At 34.6% G+C, this 18,087-nt stretch overlaps 1 protein-coding gene across 4 annotated transcripts in view; it reads right to left on the reverse strand.

Annotated features, from left to right (window-relative positions):
* The window catches only part of PRMT7 (protein arginine methyltransferase 7), a 73,631-nt gene that overhangs the window by 43,373 nt on the left and 12,171 nt on the right, over window positions 1-18,087 (reverse strand). For all 4 annotated transcript variants that reach the window (XM_074286361.1, XM_074286363.1, XM_074286362.1 and 1 more), the window contains exons 3-5: window positions 16,300-16,336; window positions 3,497-3,646; window positions 1,357-1,465 (exon numbers count right to left, since the gene is read on the reverse strand). In XM_074286361.1, the coding sequence (XP_074142462.1) occupies window positions 1,357-1,465; window positions 3,497-3,646; window positions 16,300-16,336 (296 nt within the window). The remainder of the gene's footprint in view (window positions 1-1,356; window positions 1,466-3,496; window positions 3,647-16,299; window positions 16,337-18,087) is intronic.

Below are 18,087 nucleotides of genomic sequence, written 5' to 3' on the forward strand. Positions count from 1 at the left end.
GTAGGAGCCTGTGGGGATGCTTTATGCATAGTTTAATGGCCCCCATTTCTACCTGAATTTGATTTCTCTGCTCTAAAATATCTCCAACTCAATATGTAAAAAAATGGAACTTAATTATATCTTTCCTCCCCACCTATCAAATCCATCCCTCCTCTCCAAAATTCCATTTGTTGAGAATACCATCATCCTTTCAGGCTCCCAGCTTTATACTGTCAGAGTCATCTATAATTCTTTCCTTTCTCTCATTTTTCATATTTAATCAGTTGCTAAATCTTGATTCTATTTCCTAATACAATATATTTATACTTTGTGCTTACTTGTATGGTCTTAACAGAAGTCATTATACTATCTTCTAATATAAACATTTTGTCTTGCTGTGCCCTCCACAGACCAGAGGTTCTGAGGTGATAACTTTAAAAGAACCACAAGCTCAGAGTAATATTTTTAAAAGTTGATTTTAAATCTAGATTTGGAAACCACTCTAGAAAACTCATGATGTCAAGCTCTACAATGAGCTATCTGTTTTTATTTGTATCTGGCAAGGCTACCAGGACTATGGAAATGTACTGTTCTATTCTAATCATTTGCTGGGCATATTTCTGCCTAAAACTGGGAAGCAAAAAGGTGTGTGAAAATATTACTTTAGACCTCAAGCCCTTGAGACCTGACTAATAATGAGCTACTTTGTAGAGTGTTTTATGAGCATACATCTTGCAGCCTCTTTCCAGTTATGAGTTATAACTCATCAGTTATCTTAAATAGTACTTAAAATGAATAAGCAACATGAGTTTGAATCATAAGTTATGCTTTCCTTCCTGCCTCAAATGCAGGAGTGAGCCTTCTTCATATCAAGAATAACCTTTCTACCTGTTGACATGATCTCTAACCTCCATCAGTGATCTCTACTCTCTCTTGCCCTTGGTATTGTTTTATTCAATTCTAGGTAATGAAAAAATATAGCTAATTCTGATAATTACCATTCCCCAAAATATACCCTTCCTTTCAATTTCACATGTGCATTGCCTAAGAGAAAGGAATATCATGTGAGAGATCAGGGATTATACTTGTGTCTTTTGACCCTAAAGAAGAGAACTATGAGCAAAGGGGGAAGTTATAGGGAGATAAGATAAGATATAGAGCAAAATTTTCTATCAATTAAAAATGTTTAATAACGGAATGAAAAGTCTTCATGCAAAGGCTAGAATGACCACTTGTCAGGGATTCACAATGTGGTTAGTTAGTAAGTAACTTCTAAATTATCTCTTATATTCCATGACTTCTAAGTTTTGACATCATATCTCCCTCACACAGAAATAAGTCAGGAAGACATTTGAGAAAGGAATCCATGACCATTACCTGGCCCCACAGTGACTTCAGTAGAATGTTTATTAATGATTTTAATCTTATCACTGAAGCCATTTTTCTCCACAATCTTCACAGCAGCATCAGCCATAGGTTTGAAAACCTGAAATAAGGAGTCAAAATCAAAGGTGAAATGAGAAATTACTAGTATACTGTTGCCACAATTGAAAGTGCCTCCTGATAATGATCCCTGGGCTTGAATTTTGGGAGCTGAGGACAAAGATGTCATAGTATTTGTTCTTCTGATGCATTCGTGTACTCATGTTTCCATTTTTTTAATTATACAAGAAAAAAATTTATTTTAGGTTTATTTTTACAAAATAAGAATCCAACTCCCTCATTTAAAATATGAAATTTAATTTCTTTTGTAGAAATTCATACCCAGAGCTGTAGAAAAAAATAAGACTGAGCATTGTGAGAAATTCAATGGTCTTCAAAGAAAAAAAAGAATAAAAGGTGTTTCTGTATCAGATTTATCATTTTTAAGTGTAATAAAAATAATAATAAGCTAACACTTAACAAGCTAAGTAAACTCCAGCTTCAAAGAGAAAAATGAGTTAATCTTTTACAGGATAATTCTTAAAATTAACTTGAATGCTGCTAATGAGACAAATGTCCCAACCACTCAAAGTCTACCTGAAAATAAAGGCATTGATTACATTAAAATTCTCTATTTAATTATGGATGTTGATTGTGTCACTATGACCAGATATCAAGAGTGCAACAAGGGAAATGATGTACCAGAAAAACTATGTCATGCAGTTGAATTAAGGCCTGCTCACTCCCTGTAGTTAAGAGCTCTCTGAGTATTCACCTATATTTGGCAGCAAAGGCCTTTCCAAATGAGTAATTATATGTAACTCAGAAATAATGCTGGAGGGTAAGGGTGGGAGTAAAAAAGAATCTTGGTACAAAGTACTTTGTAAATTGTAATACACTGTGAAAGTGAGGCTAGAATTAATTTTTAAATGTGACCAGTGTTTTTTCACCTATAAAACAAATCAAATGCATGTCTCACAGATTGCTGTAATAGTAACTGTGGCTGGCAGGTAAATAGTTCTTGATAAAAACCCATAAAATGCCCAATCCAACATCTCCTTGGGTCCCTTCAGTGCCCCTGTGGAGTATGTTATCGAAATATAATTATCTCTACTTTATTGAGGAAGATGCTGAACTCAGACAAGTAAAGTAACTTGACTATGAACACACAAGTGAGAGGCAGGATTTGAACTCAGGTCTTTGCTAATTCCTAACTCCCAAATCTTTTCATATCACATGACACTTAAAAGGGATAAATAATATAATCTATGATTGACTGATAATCATTTATTAAGCACTTGCTATGTGCCAGACATCATGATAAGAACTGAAGAGACAAAGAAAGGCAAAAAACAAACAGATCAAATTATAAAGGATCTCTCTGGGAATGCAGTTTATAAAGAAATAAAATGCTATATAAAACTTAAAAAAAAAAAAAAAAAAAAAAAGGTTGTCAAATATGACAAAGCAAAGAGCTGAAAAAGAATTTTTTTTCCAAAACCAAATGTGTTTAATCAGCAATTTTTTTAAAAATCACTTAAAAAATTGGGAGAAATTAAATTTTAAGTTATAGTGCTGGTCTTGTTGGGTAATTTTTTCAAAATTTTAAGTGCATATATGCTATTCAAAAATGCTCATTATCTTAATTGTTGTCAAGTCAGGAAGCATTTATTAAGCACCTACAGGAGCAGGCCCTATGCTGGGCACTAGGAATACAAAGAAAGGCAGAAGGAAAGAATCTCAAAGAGTTTATAATCCTACAGAAAGACAACATGCAAACAATTTTGGATAAATAAAGTTACAGACAGGATAAACTAGGAACATTCTTAGAGGAGTCTAGCATTACGGGGGATTTGTCATGGGTTCTTGCAGAAGGGAGGATTTTAAAGCTAAAGAAAGCCAGCAGGCAAGGATGAGGAAGGAGAGCACTTCAGAGCCAGAGTTGGGAATTAGAAGGTTTGGGGTAAGGAACAGCAAGCATGCTGCAGTGCAATGACCTTTATTACTCCCTCAGTGTGACCGGGATGAATAACTCACCCAGGTCTTTTCTAAACAATGGTCATCCCTCCCATCTCCCACAAAGGAGCATACTCACCTCCACAGCATAGCAGAAGTCAGCCCCAGCACTAACTGCCATCATTGACAGAAGTCCTGTGCCCGTTCCTATGTCCAGAACTATTGCCGGCTGTCCTCTTTCTTTCACCCTCCTCACCGCAGCTCGAATGCCCTGATAATATTTTACGTTCTATAAAAAAAAAAAAAAAAAAAAAAAAAAAGAAATTCTTTATTTCAAATAACACTCTCTTCAAATTATTATAATCCAGTCTTACATATTTCAGCCTAACAAGGGCCATGATGGGAGTCAGCAAGCAAATATTCCTGATGTCCAAATCAGCGTAAAGAAGGGAACAAGTGCTTTGAGGGAGTTAAAAGGTAAACTCCAAATTCCAAAAAATCCACCACCTTATCCAGAGCTACCCACCCTCTGCAATTTCAGAAGATTTGAGATTCTCTGATATCCTTCTTTGTATTGCATTGCATCTTTAAAAACTCCTTATTAAAATGCAAACATGCTTTTAATAAAGAACTGGGGGGGTGATGAGGGAGAAGAAGAAACAGCTGAGCCAATTTCCTAGCTCTACCAGATAACTAGAGCACCAGAACCTAACCCCCACAGGTCTCAGGCCAAAACCTGGAAGACTACAGGTCTTCTTTCATCTCCCTCAGTCAAAAATAGCAAATCCACCGCCAGGGTTAGAGACAGCCCCTAATTAAGGAGGCAGGCTCTGAGGGCTAGAGCTATTCCTCGACTGGAATCCCAGAATCTCACAGTCACAGAGGACAGGATCTCAGTGCCATTAAGTCCAACCTCTCAAAACCCTCAGCAGTAACTTGTGGTGACATGACTAAGCCATAAGACAGCAAGGGGATCAGTTCCTTCTGACCCCATTACTATGGCATCCTGTATTCTAGAAAGTGGTAAGGCGGCTTGCATCCACAAAATGACAAGCCTGGCCCAGGCTCTGCTCTGCAGAAAATCCTTAAGAAGTTCTGGACATGCAAAAAATTATTTCTTTCTATAGTTTTGGGGTTTTTTTCCCCCTATTCACTTAAAGTAATGAGAACTAGTTCCAACTTTATACTGCTATGAAGTCTCCTTCAAAGCATGTTGACTGGTCCAACAATCATTCATTCAAGGCATTAAGTGGTCACCATGAGCAATGAGTTGACTGAGGTCTAGTTATTATACCAGAATACTACAGTTTACAAAGTACTGTTTTTAGAAACACATAATTAAAGGATTAACTAATACTTAGCTAGGCATGCCTGAGATTTCTTGCTAAGACCTATCCCTAATATTTTATTTTATTTTTTTAATTAATTTTATAATTATAACATTTTTTGACAGTACATATGCATAGGTAATTTTTTACAACATTATCCCTTGTACTCCCTTCTGTTCCGAATTTTTCCCCTCCTTCCCTCCACCCCCTTCCCTAGATGGCAGACAGTCCCATACATGTTAGATATGTTATAGTATATCCTAGATACAATATATATGTGCAGAACTGAATTTTGTTATTGTTATTGTTGCAAAGGAAGAATTGGATTCAGAAGGTAAAAATAACCTGGGAAGAAAACAAAAAATGCTAATAGTTTACACTCATTTCCCAGTGCTCCTTTTCTGGGCATAGCTGATTCTGTCCATCATTGATCAATTGGAATTGGATTAGATCTTCTCTATGTTGACGATATCCACTTCCATCAGAATACATCCTCATACAGTATTGTTGTTGAAGTGTATAATGATCTCCTGGTTCTGCTCATTCACTCAGCATCTCTCCAAGCCTCTCTGTATTCCTCCTGCTGGTCATTTCTTACAGAACAATAATATTCCACAACATTCATATACTATAATTTACCCAACCATTCTCCAATTGATGGGAATCCATTCATTTTCCAGTTTCTAACCACTACAAAAAAGGGCTGCCACAAACATTTTGGCACCTACAGGTCCCTTTCCCTTCTTTAGTATTTCCTTGGAATATAAGCCCAGTAGTAACACTGCTGGATCAAAGGGTATGCACAGTTTGATAACTTTTTGGGCATAATTCCAGATTGCTCTCCAGAATGGCTGGATTCTTTCACAACTCCACCAACAATGCATCAGTGTCCCAGTTTTCCCACAGCCCCTCCAACATTCATCGTTATTTGTTCCTGTCATTTTAGCCAATCTGACAGGGGTGTAGTGGTATCTCAGAGTGGTCTTAATTTGCATTTCTCTGATCAAATGTGATTTGGAACACTCTTTCATATGAGTGGAAATAGTTTCAATTTCATCATCTGAAAATTGTCTGTTCATATCCTTTGACCATTTATCAATTGGAGAATGGCTTGATTTCTTATAAATTAGAGTCAATTCTCTGTATATTTTAGAGATGAGGCCTTTATCAGAACCTTTAAGTGTAAAAATATTTTCCCAATTTGTTACTTTCCTTCTAATCTTGTTTGCATTAGCTTTGTTTGTACAAAAGCTTTTTAATTTGATGTAATCAAAATTTTCTATTTTGTGATCAATAATGATCTCTAGTTCTCCTTTGGTCACAAATTCCTTCCTCCTCCATAAGTCTGAGAGGTAAACTATCCTATGTTCCTCTAATTTATTTATGATCTCATTCTTTATGCCTAAATCATGGACCTATTTTGATCTTATCTTAGTATGTGGTGTTAAGTGTGGGTCCACCTAATATTTTATGAAAATGCTTCTCCCTTCCCCCCTTCTACTGAACTCTACCTCAAAAACATTTCATGCTCTGCCTCTGTCAAATAGTAAAGATATACCAGTGAGTGCACCTGTTGGCAGATGCTCTTTTTCCTAATATCCCGAAAGGAGTCACTTGGCTCCTTATTCCTGCACCATACAAGAGGTCTCACTTAATGTGAGACTGGAACTTCCTGTTGCCTGGTGCACAGTTTCTCCCTGCTCTGGGATGCTTCTGCAAAGCTTCCTAAGTGACTGACAGTAGCTAAGTCAGAAGCATCTTCTGTAGTTCAGACCCAAATACAAATCAGAAACCTGCAGAAATCAAACCAAGATGGGCAGACTACTAGAAGTACTATTGAAAGCTTGCAGATCTCCAGGCTAAGCTGTCCCTGAGAGCCTGGAATATCACAGTACTCAATACCCCAAGAAAATAGCAATAAAACAAGTCCAGACCTTCCCTCCAAAAATGGGACAAGCCCAGCTCTACCATAAAGCTCAAAGTCAAGAAGCAGACTGGAAAAATAAGCAATCCAAAAAAAGAAAAAAAGAAAAGAATCCCACCATATAAAATGATTTTGGTGACAGGAATGCTTACACACACAAAAAAAGAATGACTCCAAAACATCTACAAGCAAAGCCTCAAAAAAACAGTTTTTGCAGAAATTCAAATAAAATTACTAGAAGAGATGAAACAAGAGTTTTTAAAAAGTTAAAACATGTTTGAGAGAACTAGAGGAAAAAAACTGGAAAATAAATGAGAGCTATGGGGGGAAAATTAATTGGAAAGGGTATTAACAGCTTAGACTAAATGATCTAAAATCTTGCCCAGCAACAATTAAAATTATAAATGAGCCTGAAGACCAGAATGAGCCAAATAGAAGTCAGTAACTCTAATAAAAAAAATTTTTAAATAAAGTCAAAAAGATGAAAAATAAAAGAGAATTAAGTTACCTCTAGGGCCAACTAGGTGGCACAGTGGATAGAATACCAGAGCTATAAACAAGACTTGACTTCAAATACAGCCTCAGATACTTGACACTAGCTGTAGGATCCTGTGCAAGTTAAACCCTGATTGCCTCGCCAAAAAAAAAAAAAAAAAAAAAAAAAAAATTACGGTCTCTATCTCTTAGAATTAGGAGGCAAAGTAGAAAATAGAAAGAATTCTAAAACGAAATCCCAAATCCTAACATTATATATCATTAAAATCTAGAGCTTCCAGGTCAAATAAAATAGTCTGCAAGTAATCAGAAAAAAAAAAAAAAAAAAAAAAAAAAATTCAAGTATTGAGGAGCCACAGTCACAATCATACATAAAATAGCAGTCACAACTATCAAAAAAATAGAGTTTGGGAATATGATATGCCAAAAGACAAAAAATATAGCTTCAAATCCAAGAATAACTTACCTAAAAAACTATGCATAATCCTACAGGGAAAAGAATGGATCTTTAATGAAATAGAGGATTTTCAAGCATTCCTAATGAAAAGACCAGAGCTGCATAAAAACTCTAAGTTGAAACACAGCCTTAAGAGAAATATAAAAAATAAAGCCCAGATAAGCAACTATATTTACTTTCTAATATGGAGAGATAATAAATGTGTCCCCTCTGAACTATATCATCATCTGGGGACATAAAGGGATTCTAATTAAACCTAAGGCGTTAAAGTAGTCCTATTGTGACTTAATAATTTTTAAAGAATAGTGAAAAGGCAGAAGAGGAATATACAAGTGAGGGAAGGGAGGAAAAGATTAGGGAAAATCGTCTCATATTATCAGGGTGCAAAAAGGAGATATCCTTAGAGGAGGGGATGAGGTGAATGGCTGATACCTGAACTTCATGTCATCTTAACCAAAGGATGGAATATGTGCACACATGCCCACCACACATACATACACATCCCCACACAGATTTAAGTATAAAAATACATTTCTCTCAACAAGGAAATAAGAGGGAAAGAAAAGAATAAGTAGAACAGGGAAATAGAGGAAGGTAAGAGATTAAAGAAGCAATTATTCCTCAACAAAACAAACCCTAAAGATATACAAAAATGTTTGTAGGTCTTTTTGAAGTAGCAAAGTATGGGAATCTGAGAGAAGGAGTTCAACAACTGGGGAATGTACAAAAAAATCAAATATATAAATAAGATATATAACAGAACACTATTGTGCTATAAAGAAATGGATGAACCATTCTCCAATTGATAAATGGTCAAAGGATATGAACAGACAATTCTCAGAGGAAGAAATTGAAACTATATCCACTCACATGAAAGAGTGTTCCAAATCACTACTGATCAGAGAAATGCAAATTAAGACCACTCTGAGATACCACTACACACCTGTCAGATTGGCTAAGATGACAGGAACAAATAATGATAAATGTTGGAGGGGATGTGGGGAAATTGGGACACTAATACATTGCTGGTGGAGTTGTGAAAGAATCCAGCCATTCTGGAGAGCAATCTGGAATTATGCCCAAAAAGTTATCAAACTGTGCATACCCTTTGACCCAGCAGCGCTACTACTGGGATTATATCCCAAAGAAATACTAAAGAGCAGAAAGAGACATATATGTGCCAAAATGTTTGTGGCAGCTCTTTTTGTTGTAGCTAGAAACTGGAAGATGAATGGATGTCCATCAGTTGGAGAATGGTTGGGTAAATTGTGGTATATGAAGGTTATGGAATATTATTGCTCTGTAAGAAATGACCAGCAGGAGGAATACAGAGAGGCCTGGAGAGACTTAAATCAACTGATGCTGAGTGAAATGAGCAGAACCAGAAGATCACTGTACACTTCAACAACAATACTGTATGAGGATGTATTCTGATGGAAGTGGAAATCTTCAACATAAAGAAGATCCAACTCACTTCTAGTTGATCAATGATGGACAGAGGTAGCTACACCCAGAGAAGAAACACTGGGAAGTGAATGTAAATTGTTAGCACTAATATCTGTCTGCCCAGGTTGCATATACCTTCGGATTCTAATGTTTATTGTGTAACAAGAAAATGATATTCACACACATGTATTGTACCTAGACTATATTGTAACACATATAAAATGTATGGGATTGCCTGTCATCGGGGGGAGGGAATAGAGGGAGGGGGGGTAATTTGGAAAAATGAATACAAGGGATAATATTATAAAAAAAATATATATATATAATTAAAAAAAAAAAAAAGAAAAGAAATGGGATGGGTTTTCAGAAAAATCTGGAGACACGTGTATAAACTGAGGCAAAATTATGTGAATGGAAGCAAAAAAAACAATTTAAACACTGACAACAATATTGAAACATCTTTGAAAGGAACTGTGTTCAGTATAATAACCAACCAGGATTCTAAAAAGCTGATAATAAAACATAATATCCACCTTCTGATAAAGAAGTAAAAAACCCAAAATGGATAATGAAACAGGCACAGATGCCCACACATATACACACACACATTTTTTCTTTCAGACAAGAGTTAATATGGAAACTTTTTTTGCTTGACTACACATATGTAGCAGTATTTTTTTTCCCTTGCATTCTTAACTGTGGGAGGAAAAAGAGAGCAAAAGTAAATGTTTGCTAACTGAAAGAATAAAATTTAATTTTTTTTTAAAGAGACCCCTTGAGAACAGAGGGTAGAACGCAGCATAGTATTCTCACTCTCTCTGTTATTTGCTTGCATTTTGATTTTTTTCCTCAGTTTTTCTTTTTCTTCGTTCTTGATCTGATTTTTCTGGCACAACCAGATAACTGTATAAATATGTATACATATATTGGATCTACATGTATTTCAATATATTTAACATATATTGGACTACCTACCAGATGGAGAAGGGGGTGGGAGGAAGAAGGAGAAAATTTGCAACAAAAGGTTATGCAAGGGTCAATGTTGGAAAAATTACCCATGCATATGCTTTGTAAATAAAAAAACTTTAATTTAAAAAAAAAAACTAAGAAAATTTGAAAGAAAAATAGACAAAAAAGAGGAAAGTGTATAATTGAGCATACCATTTGTCAATATTAAATATGGTCAAAAAAGGTGCTGAAGACAGCTTGTACTTAGAAGCCTTTGAGAGCTGGTTGTTAAATTTTTAGTATGAGCATTTACACCTTGGGAATCAGTAAATACTATGGATAAGGACATGATTTCATGTTTTGTTGATTGTCTAGACCTAAGAAAGTGTTGAGAAAATGTCATCACTAAATAGGCTGTGGAAAAAAAAAGAGACCCCTTGAGGGTCAAGAGATTACACAAGGACATAAAGCTATGAAATGATGACAAATGAGAGACCACCTGGCCAGCTCCCTCTAGTCAAACCCACATGAGCTGCACTAAACTTGAAGGCAAGAGAACCTAAGTCTGGACTTAAGTCTGACAAATGAAATGCCCTCCATCTCTGCCTGTTTCCTTATTAGTAAAATGGTGAGGATAAACTTTACAAGATTGCTGTGAGGACCAAATGAGACATTTATAGTACTTGATAAGTCTTAAAGCATTATATACAAATATAGCTGTTACTGCCATTAGTTTTTGTAACAATATTCAAAAAGAGATGTCAATTATGCATGTGCCTACTTCTTCATTTATTTATATTCTAACTGATAAAATTCTGCTGCTTTAATGTTTGGGTGGGATTATAGAATACTATTATTTCTTACAGTGGACATGTCTTTCCATATTAGGAAACAAAATCATTTCATGAATGTTTGCTACACAAAAAGGACATTTCTCTATAACAGCAAATCTGTATTTATTATCTGTAGTAATTTAATCTAAAAAATGAAAGTTGCTTGTTATTTTATTCAAACTTTTAGAAAGAAAAAAATCCTAGATTTAGATTATTGAGAGGTTCATGAATGCCTTTTAAATCATTTGTTTCTCAATTAGGTAAAAGTGTTCAAAGATCAAGAAAAATAATTATAATTCTGAAAAAAGACTGGCTTAGGAAAAAATATTTTAAGTTTTAGAAAATATTTTTATATTTAAAATACTAACAAGAAAAATATTTGATTAAAGACATAAAAATAAGATATCTTTTACAAATACCAAAAAGATATGACTGGTGGTGTAAAAACCAGGTTACCATTAAAAAAACAAGCATTGAGAAAGTGCTGAAATCAGTACATTTACACAGTCCCAGTGGCTTCAAGTATGGATGGATTAGCCAGGAAATGCTAGTGTTGCTCTATTTGTTCAAATGATGTCAAGAGCCCAAGGATGACTTTTACAAGAAAAACATGATACAATTATTTCCAGTGCTCAAGTTTCCAAGGAAATAAACTATAGTTTCTAGTACAGGAAAACCAACACAACTCTAAAAAAATCAACATAATCTCCCCAAATTGCTGTGAAAAAAGGATTTATATAAATTATGATGGCAAATTTCACTGAATAACGGAGCAGAAGGCCTCTAGGTTAGCAAGTAACAAGAACTCATATAATGACAAAGAATAGTTATAAAAATCAAGAAACATAGTAGCCTCATGTCTATTTGGTTTTATAAGGCTTATTCATGGTATAATCACAAATACAATGCATATAATGCATACATTTCATCATAAAATCATTATGACAGTACTTCAAAATTTGGGGTTCCTAATCTGGGCTTAACCTATGAGCTTGCTTCTTAAAACATTTTGATTTCAATATAACTAGTTTCCTTTGCAAATCCTCTATATTTTATTTTAAGCATGTACAAACATAATTCTCAAAAGGGTTCCACTATAGGCTTTATTACCAGAATGCTACATAAAGTATCCAGAACACACCCAGAAAGTTAAGAACCACCTGTCAAATGCTCCCAAGAACTGGGACACCAAAAGAAAATCTAAAACAAAAATAAAATTGCCTATAACATGACTTAATCTAGAAGTAACTTAACTCTGCTGAGAATGATTTTTTAAAAAAGAAGTTTTTAGTGAAAACCTACATTTGAAAATTAAAGATATTTCCTAAAAGTTATAGAAAAGTCATCCATTAGATATTGTTTACTATTGATTGTACATGGAAGGAGGCATGCCAAAAAAAAAAAAAAAGTTTTAAAGGACATGAGAAATCTAAAAACAGAGGTAGTGGTCCCTCTCTGGAGGGAAGTGGTCTTCTCCTCAACTGGAGAGGATTATTCCCTTACTACTTATTGTCCAGAATCCAATTCCGCACACAATTCAGAAGATAACCCTGAGTTAAGATGGTTCATCTCTTTCCCAGTTATCCATAACCATTAGAAAAATGGTGAAGACAAGAAGAAAGAATAGAAAATGAGAAAGCCAGTGAGGAGGGAATTAAAAGAATTCTGTAAATGTTAAATTAAGGGCAAATGTCCATATATACCATGTCAAGGACTCTGAGAGATCTTAGATATCAATAAGTATTACGAATTGTCTTAATAATACATGGGATAATGTCCACCTCTAATAATACTACAGGAAATACTATGGGTATTTTATTTTATTTTTTATATTTTAATATATATTTATATATACATATAATATATATATATATATTTTAAAGAATATTCTTATTTTATTATTATTATCATTATTATTATTATAAAAACTGCCTGCAGGATCCCAAGCAGCTAGTGATAAAATAAAGTATCTAGACCTGTCAGAGTCAGGAAGACCTTGGCTAAAAACTGGCCTCAGACCCTTCCTGGGCAAATCACTTAACTTCAATCTACCTCAACTTCTCACCTGCAAAATGGGGATCATATAGCACCTACCTTACAGAGTAAGGATTAAATGAGATAACATCTATAAAATGCTTTGCAAAGTTTAATGTGCTATATAAGCACTGGCTAGTAATAGGAGAAGGAAGAATAGAAAGAGGAGTAAAATAGCAATGACAATAATAGCGGCTACCTCCCAGAGCTGCTGTGATGACAATTTGAGATAAGCTATGTACAGTCCTTTGCAAATCTTAAAGTGCTATATAAACCCTAGCTTTTATTATTATTATTATCATCATTGAATGCTATCAATCCACAACACTGGCTAATACTTAAGATGAATGTGCAATGAAGGAAAACAGCTGGGTGAGCCTCTGCATCAACTTCCAATTCCCCTCTGATCTAGAGCAGCAACCTGTGGGATCACCAAGTCTGCTTCCAGCCCAACCCCTGCTGGGATGTGTCACCCCAGCATTTTCACCCCAGCATTTTCAGCAGCCATGACTTCTGACAATCCAAAAAGGTTCTTGAACCAAAGTCCTCGGCACTGTTCAAAATAAGAAGGTGGTCTAATTTTGCTGCTTTAAATGATACTAATGAAGATCTGTCATTTCCTGCACTGCCATGGTATACAAAGAACCACTGGCCCTTTTCCATCACTCTCTACAGTGAATCACTCCACATACAAATAATTAGGATAAGAGTTTCTAGAAAAAAGGGACTATCTCCTTTTCCTAGAGAATTTATATGTAGCAACTTATGTTTAATTTTGAACCATTTAGTCCAAAAACATTTATAATTCCCGACCATAAAAACATATAAACATACCCTGATAAAATAGAGCACACCAAGTGACCAAAGTAATACAGGTCTCTGCTTTCTACTAAATACCACTGATCATGTAGTTTCAAGAATATTCAATGCATAAGGCTCACTCCATGCTGGCAATTTAGTAAAGCATGCAAGGACATCTCCTGGCTGCTTGGAAGACTGCACAAACAAGAAACAAGTACCACTAGGACTTAAGAACTGGAGGGTACTCTCAAGATTATATTCCACATCCTCATTTTGTGGCTGAATAAAACTGTAGGCCAACAAGGAGAACACTCAAACTGCTAGGAGACATGGGGTTCAAAAGCAATGTTTTCTCTGTAGTCTTTTTGGGGGAAAGAAGAAAGAATGAATTTTCCTCTCTCACCCAGGCTGGAAGTACAGCAGTCACTCAGGGACCCAAGCCCACTGACAACTGACCTCCACTGCTTCTCTCCTGGGAAGTTCTCTCCATCAGCAAACCAGGGCCCACCCTATCACCTTAATCCCAGGAACTAATCTATTAATGCCTGGTGATCTGCCATTTTCAAAGTAAATGCTAGGCTAAAGGAAACAGAATACAAGGTCTGACAAATTCTACTGTGTTAGAAAAGTTTCAAGTACAACCTCAGGGGGGAAAACATACTTGATTTTCAAGGATCAGATTAGCTTAATAAGAAAAATTCAATACTAACAGGGAAAACACTTGTTGATTGATTCTTGGGACATGTAAATTCATGAAATAAATAAAACTGCAAAATGGCACCCAGTCCTCTATGATTTCTTCAACTTCTACTATGGCAGAGGTAGACTATCCTAAGTCTTAACAACTAACAAAATATTTTTAATGGGATAAAGGATATAGAGGATGCAAAAATTTTAAAAATGCAATTTTTTTAACCATATAAAAATTTAAATTTGACTACTGATACTAAATATGAGGTTCTTATCCACTTATCAGTGAGTGCACATGCCACTGGGAAGAGCTGAATCATGTCAATCTTGATATTTTCATTATAAACGGAACTGTAAGACAAAAGGAATCTGCTTCCCAGGTATTCCTTAAAGAAGCTAATAAAATAGTTGAACTCTTGCAAGTTTCATGAAATATTTAATAGCCATCTCATATTATAGAGTTCATAAGTATTTGCAAAACAGTCACAATGAAAATAAGTTCAACTTACATGCCTAAAACTACTGTGGAAGATACAGGAGAATTTTAAGGAAGAATTTAAGAATCATCAAATTAATACATAAGGATGCATAAATCCAAAAGTGAATACAGAAGAGAAAAAAAAGAGGTTGGAAAACATCAGGAATAAGACTTCAAGGAAAAATAAAGTCAAGTAGACTAACTAGAGACTCCCACCTAAATATCATGAATATTCCTTTGAAAAAAAAAAAGAATAAAGAATAAAATAAAATAAAAGACATAGCCAAGAGAGTAGTTTGTTTTATTTGACTTTGATTTGACAGTTAAATAGTGATCAAAAGGATCTATGATTTGAAACAAATTCCCTAAAAGAAGTCTGCCAGAATAATGGAGAGTGTCTAGCACAGAATCTAAATGGAAGAGAAATTCATAAAACCTCCAAATATCATTGTAATATCTTTATCATGCCCCTTAGAAAGATCCATAATCATTCTATGTATAATTTGCATCAGATTGAGACAAATTCATAAGAAGTCAGAATTATCCACATTAAGAAAGACCAAGTGAATGAAAAATCCAATAGGATGGACAAGTCACAAAGTAGGGCCATCACTACATACAGAATGGATAGTTGTGCTCCCAGATTTGAACATCGCTATAATGACTGCCTTTTGGAAACTCTGCAATAGTGCATTTAATAGCCCTGAGCATCTCCTTAAATTTACCAGATCTGTCTTTTTTTAAATCAATAATTATTTGATGATGCTGTAGGATTATGAGTCAAAGAAAATCAATATCTGAAAAAATTAAAATTGTTGATCACCCAAAGAGCAATGGAGAGGTCTATAACAGGTTTATCAGTGAATTTAACCAATTGACCAAGAACTATTCAGAAGAAAAAGAATGATGTTACCAAAAAGAACCTTGACTGGAAAGAAGGAAAATTATTCTCCCATTTCTGCATATAACAAAAGTAAAGTCATTGTTATGTGGACTTATTAATATATTATCGGTAAAATATGTGAATCTTAGAATTCACATTAAGGAAAAAAAATCTATAAAGAGAACACCAGAGCAGAGGATTTGTGGGAGGATATGAACAAAGTTGCACAGATTGAGAAGGGACTGTTGGAAGTATCCAAATTGATGGAAACACAGATCCAAAAATGAAGCCCAATATTATTCATACAACATCTAGGACGAGCCAACTAGCAAAATGTTTTTAATAGCTAATAAAGTCTTGATATTTATTGATACATATCTGGCAGTTAAGAAACACTAAAACAAAGCAAAAATACACGCAAAAATTTAAATATAATTATACATTATACAAACTGGTACTTCAGTCTTAGGTGACTAGCAAAGGTCTAAGTGAAAATTACAAATTTATTTTGAAATCTATATATTGTACATGGTGAAATTTTATTCTGTTACAAAGTGTAGTTTTGCTTTTCTCTAGTCAGAGTAATGTGAAACATACCAATATGACACAGTTTTCTCATACTCACTCTGTCTTTATCATGCAGCATGTCTGCATATGATGATCTAAAAACAGAAAAAGATAAGAAAAAGATATTAGAAACCCTTGGTTAAAAACTATACATATAGGTACAGTGTTATCTCAAGTTCTCCTCTGATATCTAATCATTGCTTTTTATCAAAGGAAACAACACTAAGAGCCAGAGATTTCATACCCAGATGACAAATTTTGGAGGACAGAGTAAATTTCTTTCTTTTTATTAAATTTTCCTTTTTTTTAATCAGCAAAAATGTGCATTCTCGCCTTCCCATACCCTTCAATTTTCAATTGGATAAGAAAACAAAAATTAAAAACATATATAGTCAAGCAAAATAAATTTTCACATTGACCATATCCAAAAATGTTTTATTTTGTGTTGAGTCCTCACCTGTCCATCATGAAATGAGCAGGATGTTTCATCAGGCAGGAGTCCTTTGAAATTGCAGTTGGTCCTTATACAGATCAGGGTTCCTAAGTCTTTCAAAGTTGTTCATTTATAATACTGTCACATAAATTGTTCTCTTTGTTCTGCTCACTTCACTTTGTGACACAGTAATTAATGAAACCATATACCAAAGACTAAAAAGTTATGATATTCACCTATGAAAGGTGAACCTCCAACAGTGAAATCATAGCCCTAGTATCTCCATGCATGTGTGTTGTCATATATTTATAGGCCTATTCCATAATTATGCCCCCATATCCTACAACATTTCAAGGGGTAATGATTTGCTGGGGTGGGCATTTCTTCCACAAAGCAGAACTCCATCTCTTTTAACACTTTGATAGTCTCTGAGAGTCGCTGTGGTTAAAAACATCATCACACTGGTGAGAAGTTTCTAAACATTGAACTACACTCATCTACAAATCCAGGCTGCTTAGCAAAGCACATGGCACATACTGGGCACTTAATAAATGTTGATTGATTGACTAATGCTGCAAAATCTATGCTCAAAGTCCTTTCAATATAAGCAGGCTTCCAGAACTTCAGTATCAGGGACACACCATATGAGAATCTAGATCACATCTGAGTTTGAGGAAGCCTTACTCTTCCAAAAAAGAACAGACACAAAATTTAAAAAGAAATATTTCTATTGTATTTAATTTATACTCTAACATATTTAACATGTATTGGTCTACCTGCCATCTGAGGGGGAGGGGAAGGAGGGGAAAAATTGGAATAAAAGGTTTGGCAATTGTCAATGTTGTAAAATTACCCATGCATATATCTGGTAAATAAAAACTATTAAATAAAAATAAAATAAAATAAAAAGAAATATTTCTTAATGGATACTTCTACTTCTTGTCTGAAGTTAAATGTTCAAACCTAGACCATACCTAGTAGAATATCTGGGGATTTTCCTATTGGAGATATCTAAGCTCCAACTAGAAATTATCCTTTTCTTTTCTCAATACTTAAGATGCTTATGTGCCTTATAGCTATTTTTCTGGGGCTCTATTACTATAAAGTTCCTACATATCTCCTTGACCTACACTATGGTAATTTAAGATATTATATTATGGTTCATTTTGAAATAGCTCAAGGATGGGGACAGGGAAAAAGCAATACATAGTTCCATTCTAGTCATTCTAACCCATATTAAGTATAATCTCATTTCAGCTAAACATGTAGATCTTTAAAAGTCATAAACATCAACTCCCTAAATTTTTGTTTCCCTTTTGCTATAGTCTATGAGACTAAGCATATTAGAACTAATACAGAACATATATCTATTTACATAGATTCATAGGATTGACAGCTGGAAGAGATCTTAAG

This window comes from Sminthopsis crassicaudata, chromosome 2, assembly GCF_048593235.1.
Source record: "Sminthopsis crassicaudata isolate SCR6 chromosome 2, ASM4859323v1, whole genome shotgun sequence".
In the NCBI taxonomy this organism is placed as follows: domain Eukaryota; kingdom Metazoa; phylum Chordata; class Mammalia; order Dasyuromorphia; family Dasyuridae; genus Sminthopsis; species Sminthopsis crassicaudata.